The 14543-nt window shown below is 26.9% G+C and overlaps 1 protein-coding gene across 1 annotated transcript; it reads left to right on the top strand.

Moving 5' to 3' along the window:
- Nucleotides 1-4429: 4429 nt before the first annotated feature.
- LOC145844478 (ADP/ATP translocase 1-like) lies at nucleotides 4430-12345 on the top strand. Its single transcript, XM_082951881.1, has 3 exons — nucleotides 4430-4516; nucleotides 10222-10496; nucleotides 11437-12345. Exons 2-3 carry the CDS (start codon nucleotides 10261-10263, stop codon nucleotides 12095-12097), a joined length of 897 nt encoding a protein of 298 aa, XP_082808007.1. The 5' UTR covers nucleotides 4430-4516; nucleotides 10222-10260; the 3' UTR covers nucleotides 12098-12345.
- Nucleotides 12346-14543: the final 2198 nt, after the last annotated feature.

Below are 14543 nucleotides of genomic sequence, written 5' to 3'. Positions count from 1 at the left end.
AGAAAACTAGACACAGGTCTAATAAAGCAATACACTGGTATTTGTCCAAAACCTTAAAAACTTTTTTTGATAAACTTTTATCTAAACAGTGCGCTAAATATATGCTGAAATTTTACCGCTATCAAGAAAAAATTTACAAAAACTAAAACCTTATTACTTTTGAATAATTAACTAGAAAATCTTATAGAGCCTGAAATTAACAATTTTTTTTTAAATTCATAACATCGACAACTCAATGTTTAAACAAAATTAAAAGATAAACTGAAAAGAAGACAATTATCGAAAATGTACCTTGCTTTACAACAGTTTACGTTAGTAATTGTTAAAGTGTGAAAATAAAAAAAAACTAAAAATACATCTATATTTGAAAGCACAACATTGTTATTAAACCTCACTACACCACTAAAATAAATTCTGATTACTTCAGCAACAAAAGTAAGTGCTCGGAAATAACCTTTTCTCGGTATTTTAGTTAAACGACAAAAAAAACATTTGGTAGTTTAATAATTCAACTGCTTCTGTGAAGATAGTTATACAGGAATGACTTCTCGGCAATTTTGTAAGAGAATAAAGGAGCATGTTCCAAAAAGTTTAGAAGACTTTTGTAAAACGGTCAGAAAATAAAAAAAATCTAAAAGAGTTTTGAATGTTACACAACGATCTGCTATTGCAGAACAACTAGTTAAGAACCTTGATTATATTATTATATTATTTAGATAATTAAAATTATTAAAACTTGTTATAACATTTTTAATTCAACTAAATTTGATGCTTTATGTATTGTTTTAAGAAAATCTAATTTGTGTAAACATGAAAATTTAGATTATACTTTTTCTTTATTTTCGTAAATTGTTCTATAAACTATTCGGTATGTTTTATTTATTTTTAGTTTAATTGAAACTAAAAGTATCTACTGTTGTTTACTTTTTGCTCATTAATATTACTTTTACTTCGATAACTTTTTTGCTATATAAGGTGTATTTAAATTTTATTTTTATTGCTAAGTTAAAAAAACTGACAAGTTAGCATGAAATATATTTTTTTATGAAAATTAAGTTTTTATCTTTCAAAATTTTTATCACTAGAAAGAGAAACTTTAAGTAGTTTTGAAAGCGTTCGTTTAATAAAAATGAAAAGAAAATGAATAACCTAAATACGTACCAAATAGTTGATGAAATAGCAAATGATACATAAACACTTACAAAAACCTTCCTATAATAGTACAAACAAAAATACGTTAGTAATGCTATAAAGCAAATTTTGTTTAAAGTTTTCTTAAATTTTTTAGTCAACTAAAAACTTTTAAACTTAAGAATATCAATAAGTATAAACTAAAGTTCAATTTGGCACATTTGTATACAATTTTTTGTAATTAAAAAAGCACTACAAAGAAGCTAACCTATTAATCAAACAACTCTGAAAACTAGTTATAATGGTTTTAAATTCAAATAAAGCATAACAAATGTATAAAACAACGATCATTGCTCTTAAGTCATAAATGTATACAAATCATATGTCATAATATATTACAATGTTTTTACATTTATTCGTTTTGTAGTATTGCTAAAAACTAAGTAACAAGTAAACATTTAGTTTTAACAATTTTATTTTAAAACTTAACTTTTATATACTATTTTAAATAAAAACTTAGAAATGTAAAAATCGAATTTAGATTTAGTTTTAATATTTATATTATTTAAAAAAAATCTATTTAAACATAGGAAAGAGTTTAATATTCATTTCAATGTTTTCTTAGTTTTAAGACTATAACCAATTTTCCTTGTTTTTGCTTAACATAAATTTAATGTTTTTGTCTAACTGTACTACAACCAAACTCATTTTTTGGGGAGACTTAGCTTGACGTGACTCTCATTTATATAAGCAAAGAAACTAATTAGTTAAATAAAGTATACAAAAAGACAGTCGTGATTCAAAAACTTCTCTACTTGCACCATTGACATTTTTTTTTTTTTTTTTTTGTGTTAAACTTCTCATGTCCCGCTTTTAGATAGCAAACCTCGTGTGGAACCATCCGAAGTTAGAGTATAGTATTATAAGCTCTTCGTCAATTATATCTTTGCAAATCGACTCTTATCTAACTCGTTTGCCATACATGCTTTGTGTTTGGTGTTCTCTTATTCCAAAATATCATAAACAGCTTCCTCACGTAGCGCATACGGAAGAATTCTAATTTTGAATTTTGATGTTGTCTAGGATACGCTTTTGTGTTCACGTGTACTATAAACCACAGATGAGACAGTTTAAGTATGGCGTTACCCCTTGTAAAATCTGGTTTTAAGCTTTATTCGTTGAGCGTAAAGTCTTGTCATTCTAAAGTCAAATAATTATAAACTTTAGTTTTTCTAAATTCAACTGAAATTCATTTATAATTGCTCTTCTTTATAAATATGTGATGAAAATCCAGAACAAAGTTAAAATAAAATGTTCTCGCAAACATGCTATTTCCTATTGAGTTGCAAACACTGTACAGAACTTGCTTTTGTAAAGATATTTCAACAAAATAAAACATTTATATACTACTCTCATTTTTACCTTCTAAAAGAATTGAACCCAACTTTTAAGTACTTTTATGCTTGCTAACAGGACCATTTATTTCGTTTTAAAGTTAAAGTTCTTACTTAGATCTTAAAATAATTTATAGTATTTTTTTTTCAGAGTCTTAAGATTAGAATCTTTTTGCTATTTGTATATTACTATAAAAGTTTCTTAGTACATCTTGAGTAAAAATCTTCCGAGTAAATCTTTTTCTAAATTAATTCTAATTTTTTTTTTCTTTTATCGTTTGTTGAGGTTTATAACTTAAAAAAATAGCTCTTAAAAGATTATAAAAGAATGTGGTGTACGACTCGATAACCGGAAGATTATTTTGTAAAACAGGACCTTAAACCAAACTTTCGTTTAATAAACGATACTATCTACCTACACCTAGTACCTACCCGTAGCGTAGCGTGGTATTTTAGTCAGGGGGTGCGCAATTTTTTTTTTTCAAAAAATTCCCTAACTTAAAAATTTTGTAATTAGCTAAAAAAATCTGTTTATAACTAATATAATTGAAATAAATTCATCAAGTAAAATAAGTTCGAAGTAACTGTTTAAAAAAATACTTATATATAACAAAATTAAACAATTAAAAAAAATATAAATTTCATTGGAATTACCTATACTTGCACAAATGTAAACTTACTGAATAAAAACTGTTTTTACTACTTACAGTAATCTTTTATGTTTAAAAATGAATATATTCAATAAAACGAAAGTATCTGTTTTATTTACGAAAAAAATATCAATCTCTTTGATATACAATATAAGAGCGATAACAACACCTCATTGCACATTATTTAAATAAAGTTACACAGAAGTTAAAATAAACCAACTTTATAACTGTTATTACAACTTATTACAACTTTGTAAAACAGTTAAAAGTGTACTTTTTAAGTTTAATTTATCTGATTGTGTTTGTTTAAAATAAAAATTACAAACAAAGTTTGTTTTTCATAGGCCGACACGCTTTTTCTTGTATGCTTTCAAAAATAAAGATCAGAAGACTAGCAGTATTCTTAACATTTGTTGTAGCATAAAAATACTTGTAAAATTGTTTAATTTTCCTTTAAGCGTGACGTATTTTTGTAAACTTTTGTAGAAAAATCTATCATAAGGTTATACTACTGCGGTGCACTAGTTAGTTGCATACTTTTTGAGTCTAAATTCTTATGAAGTTAATTAAGTTATAAATTTTTTCCTTATGGAGTTTTTCATAAACATCGGTGAGCACTTTTGCTTGCGCACTGAATCAGTATACTGGGTAATTTCCTTAACTTGTCACTAATTGGTAATCAAAATTTCGTTTAACTTTTCGATTACTAGATAAACATAGTTGAAAAAAGGCAAACTAAGCAGAAATAATAAACAATAAAAGATAAAATTATTACTTTTTTTTTAATTATTTTCTTTTTTGGGTGGCACGCATGCGCCAGTGTCCCTCCCCACGCTACGCCCCTGGTACCTACTTATTAGTTAGTCGAGTCGAGAGTTTTTCCATACTTTTAAAGTTCTAAGGTGATAAGAAAGTTTGGTGTCATAAAAATTCGTCTGTATATTCCGTTTTGAAAAGATAGCTAGCTAATTGCTGTAGATCTTGAGTACGTTGATATTCAAGTCTCTTCCAATCGATAGTTTTTGGTAGTTATGTAAAACGATTTGTTTTATTTATAACTATACTTTACAAAATATTTAAGTTTAAAAAATATAGTGTAATTATACACTTAATATTTTATAAAAAGATTAATTAAAAAAATATAAATCTTTAGATACGTTTTTTTTTTTAAATTTTACCTACTAGCTGTTATTATTTCTATCTATTCTACATACTTGTGCTGTATCATTTGAATATAAGAAAAAATTTACAGAAATATTTTTGTAAACACCATTTTAGAAACTGTTCAGTGTCATTTGAGAGGTTGAAAGGTCCTTTGTATAGCTTTTATTGCCTTACAAGGTTGGTTGCTAGTTGTTTCATGAAGTTAATTTTTGTTGTTATGTAATAAATTTATAAGTGTTTTATTACTTATTCATATTCAAATTTTTATACATAATATGCAATGTAAGGCTATTTACATTTTGGTTTCAAGTTCTATCACTAAATTTAACTGTATTTATTGTATTTAAATTAAATAATTTAGATAAATTAATTAATTCAATTAAATAAATTAATTTATATAATTCAAATTAGTTAAATTAATCAATATTTTTGTAATGTATTTTAATTTTAACTAAATATCATTTAAGGAATAGAAAGAAACAGAAATAAAGTAAATAAAATCTCTGCTAGTTTTTCAGCTAAATAACTTGTTTAAGGAACAAATTATAAGTGTCTAAACCACAAGTTTTCATTCAATAGAAACTTGGGAGCATTTCAACTGTTAACTCTTTATCTACCATGTTTTATATTAGCATTCAATTTTTTTCAAAAAGTTCTTATTTTAACTTATGAATGTTGTTTGATTTTTAAAAGCCATTTGTCTTTTGACATAAATGACATGTTAATATCAAACATCCTTAAATTTCAGTAAATATGACAAACTGTTTGAAAAGTATAAAATGTAAAATAAAATTATTAGTGGACAAACATTAATAATTTAAGAGAAATTACAGTTTTTATAAATACTAGTTATAAAAAATTGCTGAAAAGTATCTTGGAATCTGATTTAATGATCTTGACCTCTACAATTATCTTTTGTGACTAGACTGAATTTTGTTGAGTTTAAAACAAATTAAAGCTGATTCATTGATGTCTCTATAAACTTTATTTTTTTAGGCTTAAAGTTTTTACGCTTTTGCAATTTGGTAACCGAAAAGATACTTTAAGAATTTCAAAATAAAATAGTTCACACAACTTATTTTTCAACACCACTCATTCTAAAATTATGATGTTTTTTATAGAGTAAATATGATAAGAAGTTAAATGGTATTAGTTTATAAATGGTAACTTAATAAAATTTAGCCTGAATAGATACCAACAACATGACTGCCAAGCACTCAAGAAAAAGGCTAGTTTGTAGTTTTTGAAAAACACAGGCTGTAATGTTCTTAAATATCTGGTTAGCTTTCTTCAACCTATGGTCCTTCTTGTCGTTCTTTAAATTGTTCTTTTGACAAGCCTTTTTGTTATTATTCTGTTCTATTAATGTTACTAACTTGATTAACAGTAATATTTTACAATATTAGCCCTAATTTTATCAATATTTTCAATTTTTTTAAAATCAGGCTAATATGATTGGCTTTATTGTGCCACAGATGAAACCCCTGTTTTGTATTTTATATAGAAATTTACTTTTAATCAAATTTATAAAAGTAACCTAAAACCCAAGAATATTTTTTAATAGTTTGTCTGAAGTGATTGATTTGTTAAAAAATCTTGTTTTACTAAATATTTTGGAGTTGAACATAAACATATAAAAAAATTTCTTAGTTAAGTACTGTAAATAAGTACTTAAATTGTAATTAAGTTTTGTAATTAATATTCTGCATTTAAGTATCTCATTACAAGTCTTTTATATCTTCACTACCAGTAATAAAATTAAGGGAATAAGGGGGGCGTACAACTATTTTTCACAATTTGATCTTATCTTATATAGTTTTTCCTAAGATAGATGATGCTTTTTACACATTTAAAAAATTCAAAATAGATTTTTAGATATAGCCGGTCAAAGTTGGAGGCAACAATAGGTTCCTTATAGGAGGTGCAAACTAAAACGGCAAACATAGACTATTTCACTTAAAATCTATCTTCAACGTTTTTAAGATAACTGCCCTAAAATTTCAGGAAGTATTCCTTTCTGTCTGAAAGAAATTTAGAAAAAAATAAAAGGAACTGTTTTCTCAAATAAAAAAGTAGTTATCTCAAAAAATGTAGAAGATAGATTTTTAGTGATATCTAGTTATTTGCCATTTTAGTTTGCGCCTCCCATAAGGAACCTACTGTTGCCTCTTACTTTGACCCTCTATACCTCAAAAACCATTTTGATTTTTTAAAGCTGTTGAAAGCATCTTGTAACTTAGTAAAAACTATATAAAATAAGATCAAATTGTGAAAAAAGTGGTTACCCCCCAATGCCCTTGAATGACCAAAACTGATTAATTCACTTGTATTACAAATTTCTTAAACATGTTAGAATTACAGTGTTTTGTTATAAATGTATATATTAATAAATTAAGGCCATGGGGGGTGAACCATGTTTTTTACAAGTTGATCTTATTTTATAGAGTTTTTATAAGCTTCAAGATGCTTTTTATCATTTAAAAAAATTCTAATAATTTTTCGAGATTTAACCAATCAAAGTCGGGCCGCATAATAGGTTCTCTTTGGGAATGGAAAACTAAAACAGCAAAAAAAGACTATTTCATTTAAAATCTATCTTCTACATTTTTCAAGCAATCTTCTTCAAACTTTTACAGTCTAATCTTTATACAATAACAAAAAAACTTTATATTGGATTTGAAAAAATTAGTTAAAAATATATTTTTTTGAAAAAAAAAACACTTTTTTTAATTTTTGTGATAAAATTTTTATTTTTTTAATAACTAAAATCGTAAAGTAACATTTTTCCTTTTATTATAAGGAACATTTCCTGAAAATTTGAAGAAAATTGCTTGAAAAATGAAGGAGGAGATAGATTTTCAGTGAATTTTAAAATTTCCGAGAAAATTGACCCTGAAAAATTTGCCGCCCATACATTTGTATCAGAAGATTTTGACAAAAAATTAAATATCTCAAAAGTTAAATGATATTTTTTATTCTATAAAAACTGGCTTGTAGTTTGTACTTTAAGCTTTCATATAAATGCTAAAGTTAATTTTTGTAAAGAAAAATGTTGGACCCCCTATGGCCTAAAATAAGAACTTTTGCATCAATTTTACTAGTCACTAGCTCATCTTTCCCAAAGCTAACCAATTGATGCCAATCTCATAGCCTGAAAATTCTGACCATAGGAAAAACAATCTTCCTCATTATACTAATTATCATCTGTATACACCATTTATTGTATTTTTTATGTCTATGTGTTGACCAATGGGCTTTGTTATAATCAACTCACACAATTTTAAAAGCTGTCCTGTAGCATTTTTTTTTAATCAGAAAATAGTCAGTAAATTTTAATTATTTTTCAATATGTTGAAATATATTTTACTTATATAAAGAAACAACAATTTAAACATATTGTTATCATCTTAAATTCCAACTAAATAGTAGTATTATTTATTGTAGATAATAGATATTATCTAGTATTACTAATTAAAACAACTAAATTATAGTATGATATAGTTGCTTATTATTTAAAAACTGATAGAATTTTGTAACATAACGTCTTTGTTAAGAATGAAATTTCTGTATATATTCTTTAATAAATTACAAAATAAGGTTATATCTCAGGATAATAAAATTAAAAAAAAAACAATTGAGTGGTGTTATTGTAAAAAGTTGAACTGAAATTCAGACTGACTTTACCTCAAATAATTCTGGATTTTCTTTTTTTTTATCAAAGCAGATTCCCATGTATGTATAAAGTTGATAAATAAAGTTTAATATTTTTTGTCTGTTTAGTTAATATTTTATATTTTGTTAAACACTACCTAGGCAGATATCCATCATTTTTTGTTTCTATTTTTCTATATAACTTGATTCTATATAACAATCTTAGAGGTTAATTTTTTTGTCATCTTCAAAATTTTACTTTTAATAAGAAAACACATTTGACACAGCTTTAAGATATCTCTTGAATGTTGTTGTACTATTTTACAGTTTTTTACCTTAAACTTGATTTTAAACTAAAAATAGTCTTTAAAAGTGTAATTGTAAATTTTAGAAGGATTGAAAACTTGGAGAAAATTTGCCCAAAAATTAAGGCAACCCTCATCATTTAGATAATGCTAATAAGTTGCAATAATAATACAAATTTATAGAGACATAATCTGATTTAAAAAAAAAAAGAACTTTGTTAGGTTAAAGTAAAAAATTCTTTTTTAAGTTAATATTAAAACTAAAGTGTGTGGGTGTATGCTTAATTTAGTATGAACTATATTTTTCATGTTAAGACAACTCTGTAGTAAGCATAAAATTATAAGGTTAAGTTATATAAAAAGTTTTATTACTAAGTTGCTAAACTATTTTTTACTAAAATTGTTAAACTGAAATATTTATGAAAAATACTTCAATTAAAACACAACATTAATTTTCAGTTAAATGCTTATAACTAAAAATCACTTGCACAATTTGATCTTATTTTATTTAAAATTACCATAAGTCATTTCAATAACACAACTGACTTATGTATTATTGTTTAGGACATAGTAAACTACCTTTTCACAATCTGATCTAATTTTGTTGAGTTTTTACTAAGCTAAAAGTTGTTTTTTACAAATTTTTAAAATTCAAAATAAGTTTTGAGATATAGAAGGTCAAAGTTGGAGACTACAATTAGTATCTTATGGGAGGCACAAACTAAATCGGTAAATAACTAGAAATCCTCCTCTTACATATTTAGAGATAAATACCTAAAACTTTCAGGAAGTGTTCCTTGAAATATTAAAAAAAAATTGTTGCAAGGAATTTTTAAAAATTCAAAAACAAAACTTAAAAAAAAAAAAAAAAAACTTTTTTTGTATTTTTGTCATAATTAATTATGTTTTTAAATTTTGTTCCAAAAGAATTTTCTAAATATTGCAAGGAACATTTTCTGAAAGTTATTTATCTCAAAAAATGAAGGAGATAGATTTTTAGTGATTTCTAAATATTTCCTGTTTTAGTTTGTGCCTCCCATAAGGAACTTATTGTAGTCTCTGACTTAGACCTTCTATATCTCAAAAATTATTTTGAATTTTTTAAATCTGTAGAAACAACTTATAGCTTAGTTAAAACTCAACAAAATTAGATCAGATTGTGAAAAGGTAGTTTACTATGTCCTAAACAATAATACATAAGTCAGTTGTGTTATTGAAATGACTTATGGTAATTTTACAATATAATTTAGCCAGTTTGACATGATATTTTTGATAATCTCAGGCTAGAAAATAAAGGCGTATTGAATTGCTTTTCCAATTTTTGAACTAAAATTTTTTGTCTTCGAATGTAATTCTTCTGTTGTCATAATTTTAAGTATTCAAACTAGATTAATAGTAACACTATTTTTTTAACAGAGATATCATTAACTATTGTAAATTAGACTTAAAATTTAATTGTTGTATACTAAGTTTATAAGCTTATAAATGTTAAGACTTATAAAAGCTTAAGCTTAGCAAACAACAACTGGTTTATAAACCTAATTTTTAACAATTATTTTTATACCTAATTTAATTTGTCTAGCATTATTTATTATTTTATTGTGGTAAGCTTTAGCTTAAAAGCTTATATAATTCTTAAAAATTTCAAAACAAAGCTTTGCAAAAAATAATTAATTAATAAATCTAGTTTATAAAATAAGTTAAACATAATTTGATTAATATTATTATTACAAGTAGGTTGTTGCTATAAATATTTTTGTTGCTAATTTATTGTATACATAAGTAGAAATTAAAAATATTATTCAATGTAAATAGTTTAAACAGTTTTGAATGCTTAGTGTCCGAAGTTTCTATTTTAAATTTTACTACTCATTTTTAACTCACTTAAGATCTTAATACTTAACTATTCTTGAAATATTATTACAGAGTATTGAAGCGGCTCAGTTGTTACCAGTTATATAAAAGATGACCTTCAACGTAAAAAGTTTTGCTCAAGATTTGGCGGCTGGTGGAACCGCTGCAGCTGTTTCAAAGACGCTCGTGGCCCCAATTGAACGTGTCAAGCTCCTCCTCCAGGTCCAAGCCGCCTCCAAGGCTCTCGCGGGCAAGGAATACAAGGGAATCGTCGATGCTTTCGTGAGAATCCCAAAAGAACAGGGGTTCATGTCCTTCTGGAGAGGAAACATGGCTAATGTTATCAGGTGAGACTGGTATATATAATTTTTAAATAGATTAAAACTAATAATATTTTTTTACATAGTTTTTTGATTTGGATTTAGAGTTTATTAGAAAAGAGTACAACACCTTAAATGATTAAAAAAGAAAAAAAATAATTTTTAAGGCTAAGTATTTTTATCTACATGTTATTTACTGATGTACTAGTTTTAGTGGGAAAAAAACCTGATCTTGTAAGATAATAATAAAAAATTAAACTTGCCTATAAATAATAAACATTTTTTTCTATTGATATTAGTTTTATCTGTTAAGTTTAAATTGTATTATTATTTTTTTACATTTTAATTCTTTTCTTTCAATAAAATAGTTGCTTACTATTTCAATTTTTTTAAACTTATTAACTAATCACACAGTTAAAAATTAACAAGGTTTTATATGTTAGTAGGGTTAAAAAAAGGAACATGTAACTTATATTTTATTTATAAAACCAATTAAGTTAAAAATAATTTTGATGTTTCTGATTTCTTAAAAATTTAGAATGACACATGTATTTATGTGCCATTTCTTAAAACTTTATTTATTGTACAAACCATTTAAAAAACTGTCAGTTTAAAACAATATTTATTAAAATAATAAATAGGTTTTGTTGATTTAATTTAAGCTGTTCAATTCTGTATTAAAAATACCCAAACACCCATTATGCCTGTCATCCCATTTTTTGAGGAACTATTTTGTATTAGAGAATTCAAGTGCTTTTGTTTATGTTAAGTGATAAAATTTTTTTTATGTCTACTTTAGGCGCGTCCTAAATTTATTTTTTTAGCTGCTTGAAAATTTCATTTTTCTTGTTACAGCTTAACCTCTTATACAGTCAATTTGAATTTCATTATCTTTAAATTAAGATCTTAGAGTTAGACAAAATGTATAGGAATGAATTTCTAACTATCATCTTGTTTTTTTACACAGATACTTCCCAACCCAGGCCCTCAACTTTGCTTTCAAGGACACCTACAAGCAATTGTTCTTGGCCGGAGTTGACAAGAAGACCCAGTTCGGACGCTACTTCCTCGGAAACCTGGCCTCCGGAGGTGCCGCTGGCGCAACCAGCTTGTGCTTCGTCTACCCCCTCGACTTCGCCCGTACCCGTCTCGGTGCCGACGTTGGAAGTGGCAAGGCTCGCGAGTTCAACGGTCTCGTCCACTGCATCAAGACCATCGCCCAGCGCGACGGTGTCCGCGGTCTTTACCAGGGATTCTTTGTTTCCATCCAGGGAATCATCGTGTACAGGGCTTCCTACTTCGGATCCTACGACACAATCATGGGCGTTCTCCCTGACAGCAAGAACATGAACTTCTTCTTAAAGTGGGGTGTCGCCCAGGTTGTGACTACCGGAGCCGGCGTCGTCTCCTACCCCTTCGACACTGTCAGAAGGAGGATGATGATGCAGTCCGGAAGAGCCAAGGAAGAACTCATGTACAAGGGAACCGCAGACTGCTGGAAGAAGATCTACCAGCAAGAGGGAGGCAAAGCCTTCTTCAAGGGTGCTTTCTCAAACGTGCTGAGAGGAACCGGAGGTGCTCTGGTGCTCGTCCTCTACGGAGAGTTGAAAAAGGCGCTTTTCGAATAAGTGATTATTTAGATCTTTCGTTGGTTCTAAATTCCTTTGAAAATTTATATCACTTTTACTATTAAATCAATAAATACGGTTAAGTTGTGATTGAGTTCAAATTAAATTATATTCCTTTTATACACTCGTACAAGATTGCTTTGAATTAATCATTTAACTCTAGAGCATTCTGATGTAATTTTATTATGTACTTGTATTACAAGTTTGAACTTGAATTTATTCGTTTTAATAAAGTTTATCAACTCTAATTGTGTTTTTAATTTAATAAGAAATCTTAAGATTAATGTTGCCCTGCTAAAACAATAAAAAGTAAGTACTCCATAGGTTTAAGTACAAACTTTTTGCAGACTAAAGTTGAGTAGCTGAGAGTTTTAGAACACTTTTGGTACTGATCTAATAGTTGGTATAAATAATAAAACATTTAAACAATAATCTAGTGAGCAACAACTACTAATTTATCTCTTAGTTTTTGGCTTAATAACCTTTGTTAACCACAATTTTTCTAACTTTCAAACAAGGAAGCAGTTATTTATGCCACTTGAGTAGTAAATTCTAGCAAACGCCTTGATTGTATAACATTTCTCAATAAAATGTTATCACTTCAAGTTGAGCAACATTTGTTTGTAAAATAATTAATACAACATTGATCTGTAGATAAAAGAAAAATTGCCACACCCTAACTGTAATTTTTTTCATTGAATAAAATAAATTCTAGTTGATGTTTGATACAAAAGAAGGCTACGTTTACAAGTAAGAAGATTTAACACGTATTTATTAAAATATCCGGGAGGTTAATACTAAAACTTACCCATATCTCTCAGAATAAAAAAAGAAGGATTAAGACTATCAATTAAAGTCCTTAATAACAACCTGCAATTACAGGACTATTTTTTTTAAAAGGCAGGGTTTCTAAAAATGGGCCATACGGCCCCCTTAAGGGTTATTTCAGATATTTATATGGCCATAAGCTGCAGGGGGCCATGAAGCAATAGTTTAAGACATACACAAGAATTCTGCAGTTGATGATGAAAAGCAAAAGTATCCTAGGTGTATTTAAGGGAAGTTTTGTCAATAGGGCCATAGCTTTTTAAATTTTTGAATGGGGACTTTGAAAGAAAAGTTTAGGAAACCTTGGTTATACGGTGTATTATACAACAAAATGGTAAATTTACTTGATACCAGGGATTCGGCAAAATTTTCGAATTTTAAGCTGGCATACTATGATTTATTTACCGATATTTTCTTAACATTTATTGGTCATAAGTAACATAAATGGGTTTATTAACAGATGAACCGGTGTATCCTCTCAATAATAAAACATTCAAATTTTAAAAAACTTAACTAGACATGCCTACTTGAAAAAAAATCGTGGTCGTATAAAAGGTACTTTTTTTTATTTAGAAGGCTAGCTCACTCAATTCATTTTTTTAAATTTTGCTGCATATCACACTTCTGTTCTTTACTGATAAATGTACTCACCTCTTGCAAGATATTCCCTGAATGCGTCAATTGAAAAGTTTGAAAACATATTTTTTTCGTACAGAAGCAAAATAGTTGTATGAAAAGAAATTCGCAATTTAATTACCTATTCAAAAAAAACTTAACGTTTAATTCTTTTTATTCCGAATTTTCATAGTATTTATACTGACTGCCTCTATAATTTTACTAATTTCCTTAATTTTAAGAAAATCAACGGTAAAGAAATAAAATGCTTGTCCATAAAGAAACTGATATTAAGTAATCTAAAAATCCTTAAATTAATTAACTATTTCTAAAAATTCAGAAGTTTTCAAGTATTTGGACGGACAAAAACTGACACTTCACAATTAAGATATTAATAGTCAACCCAGTTTAATTTTAAGTAAAGAAGAATTTTTATGCGCTTGAAATAAAATAAAACTAACGTAGTTCTAAATAAAGATCTGTTTAAAAGAATAATTATGTTGCACTTGACTAAATCATAGCCTTCTGCGCATTAAAAAAAGAAAACTTTTTTCTATCAAACTAAAGTTAAATAAAAGCAACTTTAGAATGAGACATACCTATTTTAATTTTCATATACTACGAAAACAGTTTCTTATACATTCTAGTTTTAACGTTTCAAAGGCTACTAGGTTAGCATAAAGAATAAGAGGTAGTAAAAGTCTCAATGTTGAAAAAAATGTTCCTAAAAGTTATATCATTTTGAAAGTTTTAAATTATTAACAATTCCTTTCAAAAGCAAGATTTAGATTATTGTGTTTGTAGAGAATAAATTGATGGAAGGTCACAACAGAAAGCATTACGGAGAAAGGAATTAAGACTAATCTAAGTGTTCAAAATTGTAAGTAGGCTATCAAACCAAAGCATCAGGTCAAGTTTTAAAATATTTGAAATGCTTAAGATGTCATGGATCAAAAGATGATTCATGGCAAGAAATTGGAGGTTTGATTTGTTGCTGAAGACA

Source organism: Thalia democratica, chromosome 9 (genome assembly GCF_965202585.1).
Source record: "Thalia democratica chromosome 9, ktThaDemo2.hap1.1, whole genome shotgun sequence".
NCBI lineage: Eukaryota > Metazoa > Chordata > Thaliacea > Salpida > Salpidae > Thalia > Thalia democratica.
This window is presented reverse-complemented; position numbering and strand designations above follow the sequence as displayed.